Source organism: Moschus berezovskii, chromosome 12 (genome assembly GCF_049115385.1).
Source record: "Moschus berezovskii isolate FMDL1 chromosome 12, NW_MosBer_1.0, whole genome shotgun sequence".
Classification (NCBI taxonomy): Eukaryota; Metazoa; Chordata; class Mammalia; order Artiodactyla; family Moschidae; genus Moschus; species Moschus berezovskii.
In genome coordinates, this window is record NC_142471.1 from 66976642 (window position 1) to 67000659 (window position 24018).

At 40.9% G+C, this 24018-nt stretch overlaps 1 protein-coding gene across 2 annotated transcripts in view; it reads right to left on the reverse strand.

Moving 5' to 3' along the window:
* PKD2L1 (polycystin 2 like 1, transient receptor potential cation channel) overlaps positions 1 to 24018 on the reverse strand; it is a 48427-nt gene that overhangs the window by 4709 nt on the left and 19700 nt on the right. For both annotated transcript variants that reach the window (XM_055424876.2, XM_055424882.2), the window contains 7 exons: positions 4410 to 4537; positions 3694 to 3947; positions 2531 to 2755; positions 2137 to 2365; positions 1299 to 1469; positions 935 to 1116; positions 525 to 645 (listed from right to left, as the gene is read on the reverse strand). In XM_055424876.2, coding sequence (XP_055280851.2) covers positions 525 to 645; positions 935 to 1116; positions 1299 to 1469; positions 2137 to 2365; positions 2531 to 2755; positions 3694 to 3947; positions 4410 to 4537 — 1310 coding nt within the window. The remainder of the gene's footprint in view (positions 1 to 524; positions 646 to 934; positions 1117 to 1298; positions 1470 to 2136; positions 2366 to 2530; positions 2756 to 3693; positions 3948 to 4409; positions 4538 to 24018) is intronic.

Consider the following 24018-nt stretch of genomic DNA (forward strand, 5'->3'; position numbering starts at 1 on the left):
TCTCTTTACTGTCTATCCCCAAATCCATATCTGTATCCCCGTCCACCAAGCAACTAAAGAAACCTGCTGGCTTTTCTAACAAAAATCAAACACAGATCTTTTATGGTTGGCAGGGAGAGAGCGCAAATACAAAACAATGGTAGTAGAAAGAGCCAGAGAGCCCCAGGGGAAAGGGGGGATCTTAGAAAATAGGCAGAAAAGCTTCCAAGGGCAGGCCCTTCTCCCCATGAGGTAGCCTTCCTTCTCTTTCCATCCTTGGAGGACAAGGGTTTGATTTTAGGGAGGGAGCCTACAGATTCCTTTATACTCTGCAAACTGCCTAACTGTGCTGACCACACACTGGCCAACCTTCAGAAAATGCAGAGGTTCTCTTCACCCCCCACCTCTCCATCCTTGGTTTGAGAAACCCACCATAATTATTAGTATAGAACATGGGTGGGGGGGAGGCAAAACCCCACCCTGCAGGCCATTCACATCTCCACTCCTCATATTCCCAAATCCCCATCCCTCAGTGGGACCCTCACCAGGAGCACGAAGAAGACGAAGAAGACATAGGTGACAAAGTAAACAGGTCCCAGGATGCGGTTGGCGTTGTCAATAGCGTTGTAGTCAAAGTCCCCGAGGATGATCCGGAACTGCGTGAAGCTGAGACACCATGGCCTGGGCTTCACCCTGAGCCCAGCCATAACCTTGACGCCATCCCACTTCCCTCCCTACTGCTCCTCAGTGAACTCAGACCCCTGACCCAATCTGATGCAGACAGAACAGGGTCAGAGATGCTGAGCACACACACGAGGGCTTCTGGGGACTCATCCAGATGCTTTAAGCACAGAGACACCCACATCCACATCCACCCAAATTCCCCAAGGATACACACACCCCTAGAGCCACAGGGCGAGGGGCCAGGGAGGAGGGAAGGAGGAAGGACACACACATGCACTTGACGAAAGTGCTAAAGTTTTCCACTTGGGTCCCGAAAAGCAGGTAGCCCAGCTGGGCATAGGCGAAAAACACAATGAAGAACATGACGGCAAAGCCCAGGATGTCCTTGGCACAGCGGGCCAGCGTGGAGGAGAGCTGGGTCATGGTCTTGTTGAAGCTGATGTACTTGAATATCTGAAAGGGCCATGTTGCACCAAGCAATTAGGGAAGAAAGAGAAAAGCCTGAAACAGTCCACTCCGGGGGCCTAGGGAGGCCACAGGAGTTGCCAAAACCAGACAAGGAAAATGAGACAAGTCCTAGGGAAGGGAGAATGCATGCCCTGAGGTGCTGCTGAGGGTGCGGAGCCCCAAGGTACCTTGATCCAGGCAAAGAAGAGGTTGACGGCATTCATGTTGTTGTACTGTGTCTGCCAGAAGGCGAGGAACTCAAAGTCAGCATACGTGTTTGGCTGCTGTAGAAGCTTCCCCATCAGCCGATTCACCTCGAGGGTTCGGAATATGTGGAAGCCCACAGCCATAATGGAGAGCTGTCACAACGGGGGTTGGGGAGTGTCAGAGAGTCAAGAGAATCTCAAGGGAAGTTCAACCATGAAGTCCCAGGGGAGACCTGGGGTGGGTAAGACAGGTAGGGGGGAAAACACCTCTTTCCCTGCTGAATGGTTGACTATCTTAGGTTCAAATGGAACTGGATAGGATGATTGGGGGAACATCTTAAAGTCCAAGAGAAGGCTGTGAGGCCAGTGGTAAATATGTAGGTTGTAAAGGACCATGGAGAGATGGAGCCAAGCAATTTTATTTCCCCCACCTTTTTCCAGCCTTGATCAGAAATGCATGTGTCCTGTTAATAGGAAGGAGAGGAAGATGAAGAGGCAGAAAATTTTAATAGAAGAGAAAAGGCAGGAGTTTCAAGGGGACAGGTCATGAGGGGGAGAGACAGAAGAGGAACATAATGTCAGGTACAAAAAAGAAGCAGGGCCAGGATCACAGGCTGGAGGGAGAGGAACCATGGAGACAGGATTCTTCCAGGGCTGAGCCTGGGGCACATCAGTTTCTGGCTTAGGGAGCTGTTACACAGCGATTTGACCAGAAGTCCCAAGGACTTGGGACACCAGAAGGAAGAACTGGGAGTCCCTCTCAGGATAGACCTCCCTGCACCACCCCAGGTGTCCCAAGTCTAAGACATCTGTCCCTCACCAAGATGACCACCAGGTCCAGAATGTTCCAGATGCTGCTGAGGTAACGAAGCCCGTGGATGCGGAGCTCTAGGATCTCCTCCACTACGTAGTAGAAGATGAAGATGCAGAAGGCAATTTCACAGCCAACGATAAAGAAGTCCCAGTTGCTGACATAGCGGATCAGCTTAACCGTGCGGATTTGCCAGGATGGGATGGCACCTCCTGTAGCTGGAAACTCCACCACCAGTCTGTGGGAGGAGGGGGATGTCTGGTGGGGCCTGTTCTGGGACAGTTCCTCCCATCCTCTCCCCTCCCCCACCATGGGGAACACGTTTAAAGGAAGGGTCTCCAGCAGAGGAGAAGTGAACCAGGAGCCATGGATGACAGAGGGAAGGCAGGGGAAGGGAACCCACCTCAGAACACAGAAAAGATTGATGTTAGCATTGTAGACTGAGAAGTCGATGAAGACCACCCGAGTGCCCCTGTCCAGCCATAAGCCCTCCTGAAGGTCCCTGAGTGTCTCTGCACAGGCCTGTCGAGATCCTGGAAGGTCCAGGTAGTAGCCACCTCCACTGTAGCTTGTGAGCTGGCCCCAGTGAGAGGAGCCCCCCAGCTCATCCTGCGAGTGGTAGGTCCATCTGTCACAGAAGAAGCCATCTGAGTGGAGAAGTCTGAGCCAGGCCCAGAAGCTGGTCTCCCAAGGCAATGGCAGCATTTTATAACTGTCTGGGCTTTGTAGTTTCATATATATTACCTGTACATATCACATATACATTGTACATATATTATCTTGTTTAACGTAACTATTTGAGAAGGAAGGAAAAATATTATCCACATTTTACAGAGGATAAAACTAAGACTCAGATGTCTGACATAATTCAGCTAGTTAGTGGCTGAAGTGAAGTTCAAATGTCAATCTCCTGATATTTTACAATGTCACCCGAGTCTACAGATAATAAACCCAAGTCCTCTTTTGACTCCAGCCTGAGTAGTCCCCATGAGGAAAGCACGTAGCCCAGAAAAGACCCTTTCTTCTCTTGCGGTTGTGCACCTGGCTACTTAGCCCCATGATTCTCTGTTCTGTCCACAAACTTTCCTCCCTGAACACTTCTTTCCTTCCCCTTCTTTCCTGTCCTATTCACCCTTTCCCCTTTCTTCCCTAATTCCTCATCCATCCTTGGCCCCTTGCTGCCTTCCCCTATTAGCTCTAAGGGTCAGACTCTTCCAGCCATGACCTGTGTGCATCCATTCTCCATACCCAGGAGGGACTTTTGGGCAAGAAAGAATGCTTCCTCTGGCAAGACTGCCTCCAGAGTAGGGCAGCTGTGACAGGGACCTGTGTGTGAAAACAACTCTGAAGGCTGTGGCTCTGTCTGCTACCATACCTTCTGTGTTCCTCAATGACCCAGGCCAGGGTCTCCAAACAGTCACAGATGGGTCTCACAGAGATGCCTCTCACCTCCCCACCAAGTACCCCCAAGGTTCTTTAAGTCTGAATGGAAATGGTTCCCAAACCTGGGATGACATCAGGCTCAGAGGGGCAAGCCTTGTGACACTGGCTGGGGGACTCACTCACGCTGTGCCATTGAGGGGCCCAAAGGGGAGTTGCTCTTCCTTTTCTGGGGAGTAGACATCGTAGCAGCTCAGAATGTCCTCGCGGAAGTCCTCATGCACCACGCAGGAGTCATTGCGGACCCGCAGCTGCCGCAGCCTCGGAACCCCCAGCAGCAGGTTCTCATAGTAGATGAAGGAGTGGGAGCCATGGCCCAGGCTCTGGTTGTTGTACCATTTGGTCCAATACAAGCTGTCCAGTAATGGGCCCTGGGCAAACTAGAGCACAAACTGGGTTGAACCTGACCCAGATTCTCCTGACTCCTACCCTTAGAATTCCCTTTTCCCATACTCACTGATCCCCTCCAGCTTGTCTCCAGTCTGCTTCTGTTGGGCTCTTCAGCCTACCCATGAGTTCTGGCCAAATCTTAGCCTGATGTGGCCTTACTCTTTACTTAAAATACATTTTGAAGTTCTGCTTTACCTCTGATTCTCAATACTAGTTTAAGCACTGACTTGACACTAATTATCATCCCGATCTCTAACCTATCACTACCAGAACTCTGTCTAGTCTGACCCATTAATTCTTGCCTGGCCCCATGACTCAGCCTGATCCTGGAATGCCCTGGTCTCTGGATATGGCTTTATCTACCATTTGACAGCCCTGAAACCTGGCCCATGGCCTTAGGCTTTAGGCCACTGTGAAGAAGAGGGGAGGTGTAGAGGAGATCTCATACTCACATCCCAGAAGTCCTCCATGCTGCTGATGGCCTGGAAGGAGATTCCAGTGTCCGAGGGGGTACGTAAGAAGAGCTCAGACATCACTTTGGTGTAGTAATAGGCACTGGAGCTTGTCATTCCGTAGGTCACTAGAAACCAACCCAAGAGGCTGTGTCCTGAACACTGTTTCCTTCACCATTATCCGAAGGAGAGAAGATAGCCACTGCCTGAGGTCAAAGATGCTACCTGGATGGGATCTACACCTCTAGAGTTGGCTAAGGGGCTGACAGTGGCATTGGGGAAACCAGGGAATTAGGGGAAAGTTGTAGTTATAGCTCTCCTCCTCTCTTCCCAACTCACCTCAGAAAGACTAAACTCCACTGTAACTGTCTCTTGACATTGTCATTCTAAATAGTCACGTTTCTCTTTCTGAGCCAGCTTAACTTCCTAGTTTTTACTCCCCAGAGCCAAAAAATTTCTACATTCTGCATCAGGTAGTGCTTCCCTTTATTTGTCCTATATTAATGCCCTTGGAAAAATGCCTCCAAACTCGAGTATGCCAAAGCCACAGTCAAATGCCTTGCCATGGAGATGTGTGTCTTGGACCTTCAGTGACTCTGCAGCCGTGGGAGTAGGAGGTAGGCATGGCACCTTTGGCCCTGGTGCAATCTGCTGGGCACAGCTGTTCTGAGAGAGGGATTTAGAGAGTTCCAAGATCAAAATAAAATCTGGCCTTTGTCCTGAAGAACCAGATCCCCCTTGACCACCTTGACACACAAATCTAGACCAAAGTAGGACTGTAAAGGGAAATTACAGGTTTTCTGGTTAACGGGCAGAATTTGAAGAGTATAAGCTATTTACTTTACAGATTGCCCCTCAAATGAGATTTGTCTGGTGTTTCCTTGTGTTTAAATTCAGGTTATGCATTTTTGGGCAGGAATACCAGAGTGAGGCTGTTCTTTTCAGTGCATAATATCAGGAGGCACAAATTGTCTAACTGCATATTACTGGTGATACTAGCTTTGATCCCTTGTTAAGATGGTATCTTCCAGCTTTCTTCAATATACAAATATTATTTTTCTCTTTGTAATTAACACATATTTTCTGGGAAAATACTTTAAAACTATGCAAATATCCTTTATTCATCAATTTTTCACCTGCAAGTTTTAACACCCATTGATGACTTTTGCCTAATTATTATTATTCTTGTTTGTTGTCAAGCTGTGATTGGCTCATTCTATCATTCCTTCTGTATTTATTAGTTGGCATTCTCTTCAGGAAGAGCTTTTCCTACTTCCTCACTAATTTATTATTTATGTTTATCAATATGAAACTCTTTAATATTTCTATAATTCTGTAAAATTTTTATAATATGTCAATTTTTTAAGACAGGTCATGAAAAACAAAGAAATTGTCCTAAAATACTTTTAAAGTATTTAAATCTTCTAAAGATTAAGAGAGACTAAAGAATCATGAAAATGAAATACAATATGAACATCTAGTTAGGATTATATTCTGGGTCATAATTTTTCCTTTTTCTATAAAGGCTATTAGTAGAATAACTGGTGAGACTGTAATAAAGTGTATTCATTAGATAATAGTACTGGATCATTGATAATTTCCTGACTTTGGTCATTTCCTTATTTTGAGGAATAGCAGGGCATTATGTCTGCAATTTGCTCTCAAATAGATTTGTGTGTGTGTGTGTGTGTGTGTGTGAAGGGGGACGAAAAGAGAGTGATAAAGGAAAAGCAACCACAGTAAAATATTCACATTTGAGACATTTGGGTGAAATACATATAAAGAACTCTTTCTATTATCCTTGTAACTTTTCTGTATATCTGTAATTAAAGTTTTTAAAAATTAAAGTAGGATTTGTCAGCCTCTTGTGAGCAACTCCTTTTAAGAATTTTCATTTTCAAATCTTGGAACCTGTTTTCTTCCAGTACCCCATCTGGAAAGGGAGTGCCCTGGGATGGACTGAAGTTCACTCACAATTTGGGAGGAAATAGAGGCCAATGAGTGGTCTCAGATTAGGCACAAGCAACATCATTCATTTCCAGGGAGAAATCAGCAAAAAGAAAGCATTATTATTTCACATTTCCCCATTCCATTCTACTAATTCCAAGAGATGACTTGACTTTTCTCTAAATAAAATGTGATTACCCTTCCTTAGTATCTGGAGGACTCAGACTCAACTCATCTCAATCTGGAAAACGGGTTGGAAATCAAACTCTTCTGTTTGCTGAGAGCCTACCACAGTTAGAACTGATGGTCAGTGAGCTGAACTTTTCCTAAATACTGCTGCTGTGCTGTGCTCAGTCATATCTGACTCTGCAACCCCCCTGGACTGTAGCCCGCCACGCTCCTTTGTCCATGGAATTTTCCTGGAAAGAATACTGGAGTCGGTTACCATTTCCTTCTCCAAGGGATCTTCCGACCCAGGGATCAAACTTGCATTTCTGGCATCTCCTGCATTGGCAAGCGGATTCCTTTACCACCACGCCACCTGACATTGTTGATTAAATTGTTATACCTCTAGAAGGCCACTAGGTGGTATTCACGGCTATCTTTTTCTCTTCTCCAATTCTAAATTACCCCTCAGAATTAGTATTGCTCTGAACTGGTTCTCAACCCTTTATGAAGGAGGCATAACATCTCTGATTATTATCCAAGACACTAAAGACTATGTATTCTGAGAAAAATGGTTTCACCTAGTCAAATGCCCACTGATACTCAGAATACCTATTATATGCTCTATGTTAAATGCTTGATGTGACTGTTTCATTTAATCCTACAACAACCCAATGTATTAGGTGCTATTATTTCCCCTATTTTCTACCCTCAGAGGGCTGGAGTCACTTGCCCAGGGTAAATAACCGAAGGGAGCCAGGAGTCAAGGATGGCACTATATCCGAGGTAGAAGTTATAGAAGGGAAAACTTAAGTTCCATAAATGGCAGAACTTCCAAACCATGCATGCTTCCTATTAAGAAATAGGCCACTTCACAAACATGCATTTCACCCCTGACAGTGTCAGCAAAGGACCACATGCTGAGGATCACATTGAGGGGGTTTCTGCAATGGGCAGTGGCTGGCCTTTCCAGTTCCTTCCTTTAAGATCCAGTGAAGGAGTGGAACAGCTTCATATGTTTCAAAAGATAACACTAGGGCAAAGAAAGACAATCAATGGGAAGGAATTCGAATTTATGTCAGTATGTCAAATGTCAGTGCTAAACCACCTTTCTGGTGTAGTGAGGGCCTCATTCCTGGAAATTTTCAGATTTTGGACAATGACTGCATGAGAATGCTATGAAAGGGATTCAGAGGCCAGGTGGCCATCCAGTATAGAGACCCTGATTCTTTTTCCCTCTTGGATAGATACTAAGTTCTCCTATACACTATATCATATCTCTTAACTTTGGCTTCAGATCAAATTCCCAGTTGCTGAATAATAACAATAATCGCCTTTACTGACTCATTATTCACCAGGCTTTGCATACATTGTCTCCCATAATCCTGAAAAAAAAAAAAACCTCATAAAGTAGGAACTATCTATATTTTATGCAGACAACAGAAATTCAAAATGTTATTAAATAACATCCAAAATCAGACAGGAAGTATGTAGAATTCGGATTCAAACTCAAGTCTGACTTACTCCAAGGACCATGAATTTAGCCATTGCTCTGCATTATACTAATCTATCACACTGCTATTCAACATCTTTCTGATAATGGACCCTGGCTCTCCTTCCAAAAGTCAACACAAATGATTAGGATGGTACAGGTTTATAAGGTGTCCTTATAAGAAAACTATTTGAAGAGTTTGACATTTGACTCAGGAGGCAAATTATGAAAGCAGTTGGTAAACTCAAAACAGCAACACCTTAAAAGAAACTTCAAATTTCTTCATTTTGGTATAAATGGAAAATGTATATAAATCTGTATCAAGAATCACATTCTGACATAGATGAGTCCCAAAGAAGGGGAAAAATCACATGCATAAAATTGTTACCTGGGTTATTCACAATATCAAAAAATTACAAACAACCTAAATGTCCTACAGACAGGCAATAGTTAAGTAAATTATATCATTGAGACACTTAATAGAGTATGATACAGCCATTGAAATGCTAATAAAAGCAGAATGCAAAATTGTTTCCCTGTTATCACTACATTTAAATATTTTTAAAGTGTTAAGCATGTAAAAATGTAAAGGAAAAATGAACTTTTAATGAAAAGTATAATAGATTCAATTAATGCTATAATAATAATAATAGAATAGAAACTCATTTTTAAAAATCTTCCCACTTTTTTGTTTTCAAGTCATGAGTTGAAATTTCCAGGTGCTGGATGCTCTACTGGGCTTTGTGACTGTTTCCCTAAGATCCTCTCTTGGTTCATACCATGATTTTATTTGAGGTATCACACCTCTCCTGATCATCTCACCTATGTTGCCAGATGCTGAATCCACCCCTGGCTCTAGGACTCGGACTGGGGTCTCAGGGCTAAACTGATCCACAAATACCTCTCCCTTGGTACCATTATTGGTTCAGACATGAGCATCTAATACATTTCAGATCAAAGACTCATAAAGAGAGATTTCTGGAACCTCTGGAGATCTCCTCTCTCTTGCTAGATATGAATAAGACAGCCCCAGATGATCCAGACTTAGGATGAAACTGATCGTGCAGCTGACAAACTGAATAACAGAAATAAGTGATGATGTCATTAAGTTATGAAACGACTGGATTGATCAGCCCTGAACCTTGCCCTCCTTTGGATCTTCATCTGGACAAAAAGTCTCATTCAGGTGTAAGACTGTTTTCACTGGATTTTATTTTATTGTAGCAGTCCTTACTTATATGGAAATCAAGACATTTTCAAAAAGATTGCATTATTTCTGAGGAAAATGGAGCTTAAAAAGCTTCTGCTACTGTCTGAACATCTCGAGAAGGCAGTGGATGACTAGCATATCTGTGCTAAAGTCTAGATTAATTAAAATACATTCCAGCCCCATATAAAAGAGGGCTTGGTGACCAAGCCAACTGATGATGAGGATATTCTAGGAATACACCCATCATTCATTTTGCAAAACTTTCTGAACTTTATTTATTAAAGAATATCATGAAATTTACTTATATCCCTACTTCTAAAAATTGCCTTTATAGAATAAGGATATTATACAGATTTTAAGAAAGGCAGATATAAAAAATAATCAAAAGTAGCACAAATTTTTAATATTGCCTTTATCCATTATGATATTCCATGTCCCTTATACACAAAATCCAACAAAGCCAAATCTTCCAGAGTTAGCATCGTCTTATTAACTGGTGTGCTCTTTCTTACAATGAGAACTACTCAATTCATTTGTGTTTTCTTTGCTTTAGTTGCCAGGAACCTCAGGCTTTGTTCTCATTTGTAGTGCCTTTGTTCATTTTAAGTTATCTTCCTCCCCTTCCTCCTCTTCTTTTGCCAAGTCTTTTTATTACAGTTTAAAGGGTTATATTTTATTGTATCTGTGCTTCTTAATGTAAACTGGCTCAGATTCCTTTTGGAGATAGGTAGTACACAAATATATATTATTAAATAAGTATGACTGTAATAATTATTATTAAATAAGTATGATTGTAATAATTATTATTGATTATCATCATCATAAGCTTGGGGAATAATTTGATTTTTCCATTCCAGTTTTTATAGTAGAGACTGAATGTTCTTGTCCTCTTTTTTGAATTGCTGGAAGACCTTTCCAACTCAGAGCAATAAATCAGAAGTTGCTTTGTTCTTTTCCTTTCCCAGGTGATCGTCATATAGGTCATCATCACCCACCTCTGAGCTCCTTCCCTGTCCCTAATTACTATTTAAGGGAACATAGAATCCCAGGGATGGGGGAGCCTGGTGGGCTTCCGTTTATGGGGTCACACAGAGTCGGACACGATTGAAGTGACTTAGCAACAGCAGCAGCAGCCTTCCTTTTAATAGCCTTCCTTTTCAGAGAAGGCACTGGCAACCCACTCCAGTACTCTTGCCTGGAAAATCCCATGAATGGAGGAGTCTAGTAGGCTGCAGTCCATGGGGTCGCTAAGAGTCGGATATGACTGAGCGACTTCACTTTCCCTTTTCCCTTTCATCCATTGGAGAAGGAAATGGCAACCCACTCCAGTGTTCTTGCCTGGAGAATCCCAGGGACGGGGGAGCCTGGTGGGCTGCCGTCTATGGGATCGCACAGAGTCAGACACGACTGAAGTGACTTAGCAGAAGCAGCAGCAACCTTCCTTTTGGAGAAGGCAATGGCACCCCACTCCAGTACTCTTGCCTGGAAAATCCCATGGATGGAGGAGCCTGGTAGGCTGCAGTCCGTGGGGTCGCTAAGAGTCGGACATGACTGAGTGACTTCACTTTCACTTTTCACTTTCATGCATTGGAGAAGGAAATGGCATCCCACTCCAGTGTTCTCACCTGGAGAATCCCAGGGACGGGGGAGCCTGGTGGACTTCCATCTACCGAGTCACACAGAATCAGACACAACTGAAGCGACTTAGCAGCAGCAGCAGCAACCATCCTTTTCTAACAGCCCATTCTCCTTGGGCAGGAATGAGATCCTTTCTCTCAACTAACTGACAAAGTACCTTGAAGAGCTGAGGTGTTTCCTCCAGCAAGTGTATAATTCCTTTATGTGTCTATACTACTCCTCTGCTGGAAAATCTGTCTTCAAGTTTTTGACACTTAAAAGCCAGCTGCTCTTTCCTAAGCTGTCTGGCTCTGAGGAAAAGCACTGCAGATGCTTCTCGAGAAAACTGCAGGTCTCTTTCACTCCAGTTCCGGCCCTGGCAGTCATCATGTGGATAGAACTTCCACTGTTCTATGCATCCTCCAATTGCAGAAGAGCTGGAAGTTCCTTGGTCTTTACCAGTTCTATATATTTAACCTATAGCTCCTCTGATGGCCTTTTCCTGATCCTCTCTTATCACCTAGCTTGCTGAGAAGCTCTCTGAAATATCTCTATTTATTAGAACACTGGATCCATTTTGGCTTTGGTCACACAAATAATTTGGAGGGAAATAAGGTTTATGGTTGGCTTCCCAGGTGGCTCAGTGGTAAAGAATCTGCCTGCCAATGCAGGACATGTGGGTTTGATTTCTGGGTTGGGGAGATTTTCTGGAGTAGGAAATGGCAACCCATTCCAGTATTCTTGCCTGGAAAATTCTATGGACAGAGGAGCCTGGCAGGCTGAAGTACGTGGGGTGGCAAAGAGTCGGACAAGACTGAGCAACTGAGCACGTGAACAAGGTCTATGGTTGTCCCTAAAGGACAATTCTACTTTCTTATGAAATAAAATACAGTGCCCTGATACTCACCCTTCTTTAATGTCTCCCAACAATCTCTAAAAATAGTTTCACAAGAGCTTAAATAACATTTGAATACTCTTGCTGGAAAAAAAAATCAGATCTCATCAGCCTCCATTATGATTTATGTCAGGGATTTATCTAGGTTCTATTAGCCGTTGCTGTTCTCCTGACAAACTATGAAGAAGATTTATTCTCCCCTTACCTGGCATAGACTATTAGCTATTCCCCAATACATCGCCTCTCCTTTCTGTATAGTAACATAATTTTATCTAGGTGCACATGACGGCCAAGCTACATACCACATTGCCCAGCTTCCCTTGCAGCTAGGTATAGTGGCCATTTGAGTAAATTTTGGCCAATGGAATAAAAGTGAAGTGATATGTTTCCATGTACAGCTCTGACTTATGTCCTTAAAATGAAGGAAAATGTTTTTCCTTTCTACTTTCCTACTTCTTTCTGCCTAGAGCATGGACGTAAGAGCAGGAGCTAGAGGATAAGACAGATGCCATATGTTGAGGATGGCAAAGCAATGTGGTAGAATGAGCCTGGACCCCACATGATTATGGAGCCCCATATTAGTCCAGGGCTTCTTATACCTCAGATTATTACATGAGAGAGAAACAAGCTTCTGTTTTCTTAAAGCCACTGTTATTGCACCTAAACTAATATCCCAACAGAAGCAATTCGTATGAATGTATCCGTATCAGAAGGGTACTTTCCAAAAGAAGTTTTTCTAAGAAAATTAGGATAGGCATAGAGGGAAAAAGATAGAGTTGAAATCAGCAAGCTGTTAGCCACAGAATTCCTGTCCTAAGAAAAGTCAAGTCTAATCACAGATCTCTTGTTAAAATCATTTACTGGATACACAGAATATTTTTCCTTCTCTTAGTAAGACATTCCCTATTAAGAAATTTTGTTGTTGTTCTTCTTGAGCAATTCCTCCCTTCGTTCTTTTCTTTACCTTCCATCCTGCTCATACATTCTGATTCATGCTACTGGATTATCCAAAGTTGGAATCCAAATACTTTATGTTTCTTAAGATGGACTGTAGGCAGAAGAAAGTTGGGACCTGGAAATGAAGGAAGTGTTAAGTCCTCAGAGTCTTGACTAAAAGATTTCACATTGGTGTATCTAAGAGGACACAGCTGAGAGAACTAGGTCACTCACAGGTGCTTTGGTAACTAAGTCCATGAGCATTATCAAGCCTTTCAGGAGTTAAAAAGATTAAAGTTCTAGAGCAACCTATGACTACATATAGTCAGTTTCTTCTTAGGAAATCAGATTCAAGACCAAAGGGTTATGAGTTGCTTTTGAAGGAATTCAATCAGGCTAAAGGTGATCATTCTGAGAAAATGAATCCAAGAACTAACCAGTGATCTCCCTAAAGTTTCTGGTAGCTCTGAGCTCTTAGGACAGAGGTAAGAAAGACTTACAAATATCTTTCCATCCTGAATCAATGTAAGATTGTCTCAGGAGATGAAATACTGAAATAAGATACCTAGATGATGATCATGCTAAGTGAAGTAAATCAGACAAAGTTAAATATATGATTATCACTATATGTGAAATCTTAAAAAAATTATACAAGTGAACTTATTTACAAAACAGAAACAGACTCACAGATTTAGAGAATGGATTTATGGTTACCAGAGTAGAAGGTTTATGGGAGGGATAGATTAAGCATTTGGGACTGACATGTACACACTATGTTATATTTAAAATAGATAGCCAATAAGGACCTATTGTATAGCACAGGAAACTCTGCTCAATATTCAGTAATAACCTAAATGGGAAAAGAATTTTAAATAGAACGAAGTGAAGTGAAATGAAAGTCGCTCAGTTGTGTCCGACTCTTTGTGACACCATGGACTATACAATCCATGGAATTCTCCAGGCCAGAATACTGGAGTGTGTAGCCTTTCCCTTCTCAAGGGGATCTTCCCAACCCAGGTCTCCCACATTGCAGGCAGATTCTTTACCAGCTGAGCCACGAGGGAAGCCCATAATAGAATAGATACATGTTTATGTAGAACTGAGTCACCTTGCTGTACATGTGAAACTAACAACACTGTTAATAAACTATGCCCCAATATAAAATAATAAGTTTTTTTAAAATAAAAATTATATCAATTGTAAAAAATGATACCTAGATGATTGAGATAGGACTAGGGAACAGGCCACAAGAATACACTTATGATTAGCTGCTGGAACTTCTCTGTTCTATTCAATTTCTCAGTGCAGATTCAAGGGAGAGCAAAAACAATTGATTCTTACAGATTTAACATAAACTTAGCTGATGGGTTGTAAACTGTTACATCATTTCAGAACCCAAACAGCATAGTTCTTATGTTATCCAGAACCCTCAAGACATAAAATGAGTTTCAGCAAAGTCATGAAAGATATATAAGACATATAGAGCTTTGGTCTCTAAGAAGGGCACACTGTTTCAAGAGAAGATGCCAACTGGGGTACAACATAAGAGACCTGCCTTAGTATGGGGTTTTTTCCTAGCTGATATGTCCAAAGTTGTTCTTACACATATTTTCCTAGAAGGTTAAGAAGAAGACTGTGCTTGCTCTTATCTGTGTTTCCTTCAGTGATTTTGCCTGAGATCTCCCAAAGACTAATCACGAAAAAAAAAAAAAAAACAAGGCCATAGAGAGGAGTATACACCTGAGGTTTAAAGACTTTACAGCCTATAACTATACCAAAGAGCTATTTCATATTAAATCTGAGGAAGCATTAAGAGAAGAGCCCTTTAAGTTAAAGGGTACTACGGTTAGAATTCTTGAAAATTTGGACCCAAGAAAGTTGAAAATGAGGCAAAACAGATAAATGACATATATAGGGGCTACCTCAATTATGATGCCACCATTTCATGCACTATCCTTACAAAATATCACAGAAATGTGACTAAGAAATGCTACTAAGGTAGTAGCATTGGTAAGGAGTGATTTCACAACATAGAAGTCATGGACTTCACCTGTAATTTTGCTTTTCAACCTGCATGCATCAATGATTCTGTGAAGATTACAGGATAACCAATACCATGGCTAAACTACATGATCATCCAATGCCAAGAACTGATTCTGTCTGGAGTTATAGGGTCTGTTAAGGGTAGCCTCATCACTGATTGGCTCATGAAATATTGCAAAATAGAAGCAGTTCAGGAAAAATGTATGAAGATAGCTTTAGACACATCACAAAAATATGTCACCTCCTTTACTATAGGGCATGCTCATGTGTACAATAGTACACAACAAGAGGCTCTCAAATGGTTCTACAGAAAGGGAAAACATATTTAAGTAATTAACATATGAACTGACTTTAAAATAATTTAAATAGAGACATGTCATTATCACTTTGAAGGGCCTGAATGCCTTAAAACACATTATCAAACTTTCCCTATGTAAGCTGGTACAGCCACTATGGAAAATAGTGTGGAGGTTCCTCAAAAAAAATAAAAATAGAATTATTATATGATCCAGCAATCCCACTCTGTGAATATATCCAGTCAAAACTAATCAAAAAAGATACATGCACCACTATGTTCACAGCAGCACTAATCACAATAGCCAAGACATGGAAGCAGACCAAACATTCACCAATAGATGAATGGATAAAGAAGATATGGTATGTATGTTACTAAGTGAAGCAACTCAGAAAGAAAAGGACAAATACCATATAATATCACTTATATGTGGAATCTAAAAATGACACAAATGAACCTATCTATGAAAAAGAAACAGACTCATGGACATAGACAACAGACTGGTGGTTGCCAAGGGGGAAGGGGTTGGGGAAGGATGGAGTCGGAGATTGGAGTTAGCAAATATCAGCTATTATTTATGGAATGGATAAACAACAAGGTCCTACTGTATAGCACAGAGAACTGTATTCAGTATCCTATGATAAATCATAAGGAAAAAAATTTTTTTAATGTACATATATGTATAACTGAATTACTTTGCTGTACAGCAGAAATTAACACTGTAAATCAACTATATTTCAAACAAAAATGTTTAAAACTTAAAGACGAAGCAAACTTTCCCTGGGGCTTGTCAACTTAAAAAAATATTCACAATCTAAAAGTTGAGAATTAATGGTTTATTTGGTGATTTTTAGGATTTCAAGTCTGGCAGGCAACATCTCAAGTAACCCTAAGAGAACTGCTCTGAGGAGGTGAGAGGGGAGCCAGATTATACAGAAGTTTTGCAACAAAGGGCAAGTAGTCGGAACATCAAAAGATTACTGTAAATGACAGAAAACCAAATATTCCAAGTTAAGGAATTTAGCGCTTTTATGTGTATGGGAAGATGCAAGAGCCTGGGCTCACTGAAATCATTCCTTTGACATGCATTTCAGCTATGTGGGGCCAGAATTCCGTATTTTGACATTGAGTTTCCTTAAGGCTTACCATAGGGAGTGGCTGCAGTCTGATGGCTGCTAGATAGCAGGTATTCTTTCATTCCTGAGTTTGCTCAGGACTCACCAGCTCTTGTTGGAGGGCTGCAATTGCTGATAGCTACAACATCCTTTGTTTACTGATATGGCAGGCAATATTCCATTTCTCAGGTTCAAGAACCAAAAGTGAACAATATTTTCCTGGAGTTCCCATCAGAGATAGCCTTTCAAAGAAATCTCAAGATGCTGTATCAGGGACAGAGGACAGGGAAAAGGCTATGGACAGTGGAATAGAGAAAGAAGTCAAAAAGAAAGAAGGTTCCAGCTCAAGATGGCAGAGTATAAGGACATGTGCTTATCTCCTCCTGTGAGAACACCAAAATTGCAACTAGTTGTTGAACAACCATCAACAGGAGGACATTGGAATCCACCAAAAAGATACTCCACATCCAAAGACAAAGAAGTCACAATGAGATGCTCGGAGGGGAGCAATTATGATAAAATCAAATCCTATACCTGACACCACCCTTATGGTAGAAAGTGAAGAGGAACTAAAAAGCCTCTTGATGAAAGTGAAAGAGGAGAGTGGAAAAACTGGCTTAAAACTCAACATTCAAAAAATGAAGATCATGGCATCTGGTCCCATCACTTCATGGCAAATAGATGGGGAAACAATGGAAACAGTGACAGATTTTATTTTTTTGGGCTCCAAAATCACTGCAGACAGCGACTGTAGCCATGAAATTAAAAGACACTTGCTCTTTGGAAGAAAAACTATGACCAACCTAGACAGCATATTAAAAATTGGAGATATTACTTTGTTGACAAACATCCATTTAGTCAAAGGTATGCGACTGAACTGAACTGAACTGATGGTTCTTTCAGGAGTTAGGTATGGATGTTAGAGTTGGACCATAAAGAAAGCTGAGCGCCAAAGATCTGATGCTTTTGAACTGTGGTGTTAGAGAAGACTCTTGAGGGTCCATTGGACAGCAAGGAGATCAAACCAGTCAATTGTAAAGGAAATCAGTCCTGAATATTCATTGGAAGGACTGATGCTGAAGCTGAAGCTCCAGTACTTTGGTCACCTGATGTGAAGAACTGACTCCTTAGAAAATATCCTGATGCTGGGAAAGATTGAAGGCAGGAGGAGAAGGGGATGACAGATGAGATGGTTGGATGTCATCACCAACTCAATGCACATGAGTTTGAGCAAGCTCTGGGAGTTGGTGATGGACAGGGAAACCTAGAATGCTGCAGTCCATTGGGTTGCAAAGAATTGGGCATGACCGAGCAACTTAACTGATATGTGCTGGTTGGGCAACCCACAAACTGGAGAACGATAATACCCAAGAAATTCTCCCACCGTTCGGAATATTCTGAGCCCCATGTCAGGCTTCCCCTCCTGGGGATCCAGCAAAAGGACTGGGAATCCCCAGAAAATTTGACTTTGAAGTCCAGCAGGATTTGATTACAGGATTTCCACAGGAGTAGGGGAAACAGAGACTCCAGTATTGGAAGGCACAAACAAAATCTACTGCTCATCAAGACCCTGGGGAAAGCAGCAGAGGATACTGAACCAGACCTACCTGCTAGTGTTAGAGGGTCTCCTGTGGTGGCACGGGTTGGCAGTGGCTCACTGCAGGGACAAGGACACTGGCATCAGCAGTCCTGGAAGCTGCCCCTTGGTTTAAGTCTTCTTGGAGGTTGCCATTAACCCTACCATGCTGTGCTGTGCTGTGCTTAGTTGCTCAGTTGTGTCTGACTCTTTGCGATCCCATGGACTGTATCCCGCCAGGCTCCTCTGTCCATGAGGATTCTCCAGGCAAGAATACTGCAGTGGGTTGCCATGCCCTCCTCCAGGAGATCTTCCCATCCCAGGAATTGAATCCAGGTCTCCCGCATTGCAGGTGAATTCTTTACCATCTGAGCCACCAGGGAAGCCCAAGAATACTGGTGTGGGTAGCTTAATCCTTCTTTAGGGGATCTTCCCAACCTAGGAATTGAACCTGGTTTTCCTGAATTACAGACAGATTCTTTACTAGCTGAGCTACCAGGGAAGCCCTAACCCTACCACAGAGCCCTGCAGATCCCAGGGCTGGGTCACCTTAGGCCAAACAACTAACAGGGAGGGAACAAATCCCACACATCAGCAGAAAATTGGATTAAAGCTTTACTAAGCATGGCCCTGCCTACCAGATCAAGACCCAGTTTTTCTCACTGCTAGTCCCTCCAATCAGGAAGTTGATACAAGTCTCTTAGCCTTATCCACCAGACAGAACAAGCAAGAAGAACCACAATCTCACAGTAGCTAGAACAAAAACCATATTACAGAAAGCTAATCAGGAAGAAAAATCAGAGGATTATGTCCCAGATGAAAGGACAAGATAAAATTCTAGAAAAACAATTAAATGAAGTGAAGATAGGCGACCTTCCAGAAAAAGAATTCAGAATAATGATAGTGATGATGATCTAGGATCTCAGAAACAGAATGGAGACAATGCAAGAAATGTTTACCAAAGACCTAGAAGAACTAAAGAACAAAGATGAATAATACACTGGAAGGAATCAATAGCAGAATAACTGAGGCAGAAGAATGGGTAAGTGACCTGGAGGACAGAATGGTGGAAATCACTGCCGCAGAACAGAATATAGAAAAAAAAAAAGGAAAAAAAAAGAAGACAGCCTAAGAGACTCCTGGGACAACATTAAATGCACCAATATTAGCATCATAGGGGTCCCAGGAGAAGAGAGAGAGAGAGAAGGGACCTGAGAAAATATTTGAAAAGATAATAGCTGAAAACTTCTCTAATATGGGAAAAGAAATAGTCAACCAAGTCCAGGAAGTGCAGAGAGTTCCAGGCAGGATAAACCCAAAGAGGAATACACTGAGCCACACAGTAATCAAACTGACAAAAATTAAAGACAAAGATAAAATATTAAAAGCAACAAAGGAAAAATAACAAATAAAATACACAGGAACTCCCATAAGGTTATCAGTTGATTTCGCAACAAAAACTCTACAAGCCAGAAGAGAATGGCACAATATACTTAAACTGATGAAAAGAAAGTATCTACAGCCAAGAACACTACCCAGCAAGACTCTGATTCAGATTTGACAAAGAAAGCAAAAGCTTTCCAGACAAGCAAAAGTTAAGAGAATTCAGCACCACCAAACCAGGTTTATAACAAATTCTAAAGGAATATCTCTAGGCAGGAAACATGAGAGAGGGAAAAGATCTACACAAAATAAACCCAAAACAATTAAGAAAATGATAATAGGATCACACATATCAGTAATTACCTTAAATGAAAATGGATTAAATGCACCAACCAAAAGACAGACTGGCTGGGTGGATGAAAACATGTGCAAGTGAGACAGGGTGCTCAGGGCTTGTGCACAGGGATGACCCTGGGGGATGGGATGGGGAGGGAGGTGGAAGGGGGGTTCTGGATGGGTAACACATGTGTACCCATGGCTGATCATGTCGATGTTTGGCAAAAACCACTACAATATTATAAAGTAATTAGCCTCCAATTAAAATTAATTAATTAATTTAAAAAGAAAATGTGCAAGTATGCACTTCCACTTAGCACACTCTAATTAACCTCCCAAATTGTATGTAATTATCTTATATTGTTAGGTTAATCATGTTTCCATTATGGTTTACAATTGTAATGATCTTTTTTGTCAGGCTATTGACAGTGAAAACTGATAAACCTCTTCTATTATTGTGATTTCTGCTTAATACAATAATTGTATCATGATTGGTCAGCAGAAAATAATAGAATTCTGTATCACTGAAACTACCATTTAATAGAAAAACCTGTAATCACTTAAAAATCCAGAGGCATATCAGAATTATCTTGGAATTTTTTGAAAAATACAAATGCTCAGGTATTGCTTTTTTTCCTCTAAAACTCCAGATATGTTTCTAATCAGCAGGCACCTTTAAAAACAACTAAACTATATGATGATCTTTTACTTTTATCTAGTTTGTTTCTCTTTTTCTATTTCATATTCAGTGCTCCCATTTCACTTAGTTTATGTTTTCCAATTTCTCTATCTTTTCTATGTTCTTCCTCAAGCCTTTATCAAGAGTAGCAAAAAAGCTTTTGTATACATATATATAAATAGTATGTATAATATAATAAATACATTTTAGAAAACTTATGGATTTTTGCCTAGATCAAAATTTTGTGACATTTTGATTCCACTTGTTTGACTTGATATGAATAAAATGAGAGATTTTGAATTTATATTCACTCAAAACTTTGATATAGTTCCACATATTTTGGCATCTAATATTACTGCTAAGTCTAGAAAGTTTATTATCTTACTGATTTTTAAAAAAATAAAAAATTTGAATGAGGCTTGAAACTTCTAATCCAATTCTGAGAATATAAAGAAATATCATGTTTAAAAAATAGGAAATTAACATGTGATAGAGTATTATTAACTAAAGTACAGATTTTGTTCAAATTTCACAAAATTTTATGCTTGTCCATTATTTGGTTTCATATCTTATTTAAGACTCTACATTGTATTTAATTGCATTAGGCAGCTTCAGCTGTATGCAACAAATTCTGTTGAATTCTCATTTTTATTCTATTACAAAATATTTTCTAATTTTCCTTGCTATGGCTTCTTAGATACATCCATCATTTAACAGTGGACATTTAATTTCCAAACATATGGGATTTTTAAAGTATCTTTGGTATTAATTTCTTATTTTGATATTAATTTCTCATTTAAATGCTTTTTTTCTCTGCAATCACCCTCTGTGCTTTTCAGTCTTCTAGTTTTATTGAGGCTTTCAATGGCTATGTCAAAGATCTCTCTTGGAAATGTTATATTGCACTTAAAAATACATGGATTATTTTCAAATATCTTTTGACATTGATCTCTAGTATAATTCCACAATGATAAGAGAACAGATTCTGTATGATTTCAATACCTTTAGACCATGAAATATTTGCACCTGGTCTTAAGTCCCTGGATATGTTCTAGTGTTTCCTAGTTTATAGTCTATGGGAACTTCAATAGAATTTGTATCCTACTGTTGTGTGAAAATTGTATAAATGTTAATTATGTTGAATGCTTTTCAGGTATATCCTTCTGCTTCTCTGTATGTTCATTCTATTAAGTTTTGAGAGTTTGATATTGAAACTCCAATTAAAAATCTTAATTTATCTACTTAAAAAATAATTGTAATATATAACAGAATTATATGTAACTTTGTTCTGTATTTTCCAAGTCTCCTGTAAATGTGTTATCATATTTTCATAATTTAAAAAAATTAAAAAGAAACAGAAAAAAATAAACATGGGAAAAACAGTTTAAAAAAAAAAAAAACAACTCAGGCCATCAGAAGAACTGGTTTACCAACTACAGGAAGTCTCACTATAATGTATTCATTGACCTACATACCAATGTAAAATTTACTTCTGCTAATAAACGTTCATTTTTATCCTTATATACATTGCAAATTGTGTAACAGATTTCTTCTCTTGTTTACCTATACTAAGGAAATTCAAAATTGAAGCCCAAATTTAATCTCTCTGAAGGAAGTTATTTTTGCATAATCACATTTTAATTTTGTCCTGGTCTTAATCCTCCAACTCTGTTTCCTCTGAAAACACATTTTATCTGTATAGGATTTTCTAGTTTAGTGTGTGGGTTACTACATTTACCTTACATTGTTCTGTAAAATAAGGCAGGGAATAAGTATGCTATTTAAAGTTTTCTTAAAAAAAGAAAGAAAATTCAAATACTTTGGGCAGAGGTAAGTGAGAAGAAGCAAAGTGGACTAGCATCTGGGGAGAGAGATGAGAGAGAAGAAAGGCGACATTGGGAGAGGTGGGCCAAGATATAGAAATACCCAGGGACATTCTTGGTGGTTAGGTGGCAAAGACTCTGTGCTCCCAATGCAGGGGGCCCAGGTTCCATCCCTGGTCAGGGAACTAGATCCCACATGCTGCAACTAAGGCCTGTCACACCCAAATAAATAAGTAAATACATAAATAAATATTTTTTAAAAAACAAAGAAGAAGTACCCAGCAAGAAACCAATCTGTATCTGATTCCTGCCTTCACTGCAAGCTGTCAGTGTCTGGCAGATATTCTGAAGTGTGAGTTAGTTTCTACAAAGTGCATCAAGAGATCCTAGTGTTAATCGCTCAGTCGTGTCCGACTCTTTGAGACCCTATGGACTATGGCCTGCCAGGCTCCTCTGTCCATGGGATTCTCCAGGCAAGAATACTGGAGTGGGCTGCCATTTCCTTTTCCAGAGGATCTTCCTGACCCAGGGATCGAACCCAAGTCTCCTGCATTGCAGGCAGACTCTTTACCATCTGAGCTACAGGGACGATCACTAAGTTTTTCCTTATCTATTATCAATCATTTATTAATTTTACCCCTTTGTTAATTTATAAAAATCTAACCCTAACCCTGGAATTCATGTTGGTGTATAAACTAGAAGTATTCTGATTTCTTTTCAAATAACCAGAATCCCTGTCAGGCAGGCCACATCTCAACCTCTGCCAACACTGATGTCCCTGCTAAGGAAAGAGCTCCAGCTATTCACAATCTCACCCTGACCCCGGATGAACAAGCACAGTTGCAAGATTTATCCCTTGGGTATCAAATGAGCTCAAGGAATATGGAAGAGGATGAAAAGTCAGCGCTAAAGCAGTCATGGACAGTTACACAGAGGAAGTGGAACTTCAAGCATAAGGAAATCAGAAAGAAGAATGATGTGGCAGAAAGAAAGTACAAGGTTTGTTGTGGAATTCATCCCTTCACTAGGGAGATACTTATCAAGTACATTTCAGGAACCAGGCACTGAGAAGATATAAAAATAAAGGAGCAAACAATATAGATCAGAAAACCAAGGAGTACGGTGAGTATGGTGGAGGTCTTCATTGGGAAGATTAGAAAAAGTACACTGAGGCCAATAAGGAGAGACCTGAATAAAAGACTAATTAAGGAACCTTACTTCCTGGAGGCCTTGTCAGGAAAATAATAACAAAAGTAAAACAAGACTGCAGCCAGGGATTAGCTGACAGCCCTGAAAGAAGGTAGAGACTACTAACAGAACGGAACTAGATGGTTATTTATTACAAGAGTGTTGCCTTGAAAGGATATGGTGGTTGAGGAGCAGGGTGGGCAGTAGGTGAAGAAAGAACAGAAGGAGATTAACATGAAACCCCTTAAAGGAAGCTATACAAAGGACAGGAAGAGGGTAAACTTATAAATGACAGTGAAACAGCTATCCTCTCCAGAGAGGGATAAGATGAGGACGGAGATGAGTAAGAAGGAACAAGGCACAAAAAGCAAGAGATCCTGCTGCTGCTGCTGCTGCTAAGTCGCTTCAGTCGTGTCCGACTCTGTGCGACCCCAAAGACGGCAGCCCACCAGGTTCCCCCGTCCCTGGGATTCTCCAGGCAAGAACACTGGAGTGGGTTGCCATTTCTTTCTCCAATGCGTGAAAGTGAAAAGTGAAAGTGAGGTCTCTCAGTCGTGTCCGACTGAGTGACCCCATGGACTCAGCCTACCAGGCTCCTCCATCCATGGGATTTTCTAGGCAAGAGTACTGGAGTGGCTTGTCAGTGCCTTCTCCGAGCAAGAGATCCTACACCAACTGTATTGCCATCAGCCATCAACATCTTGGGAAAGCCTCCCATGCTTATCTTCTTCAGTGCACATTTCATCTCTGCCCAGAACAACCATCTATATAAATCAACCAAAGTCTCTTTTCTAAAATTTCTACCTATGTGTGCCTGGGCTTCCCTTATGGCTCAGGAGTGAGAGAGTCAATTCCTAGGCGGGTTGATAAGAAGTCTGGGGTCCCGAGAATTTTCAAGGAGGAGGAAAG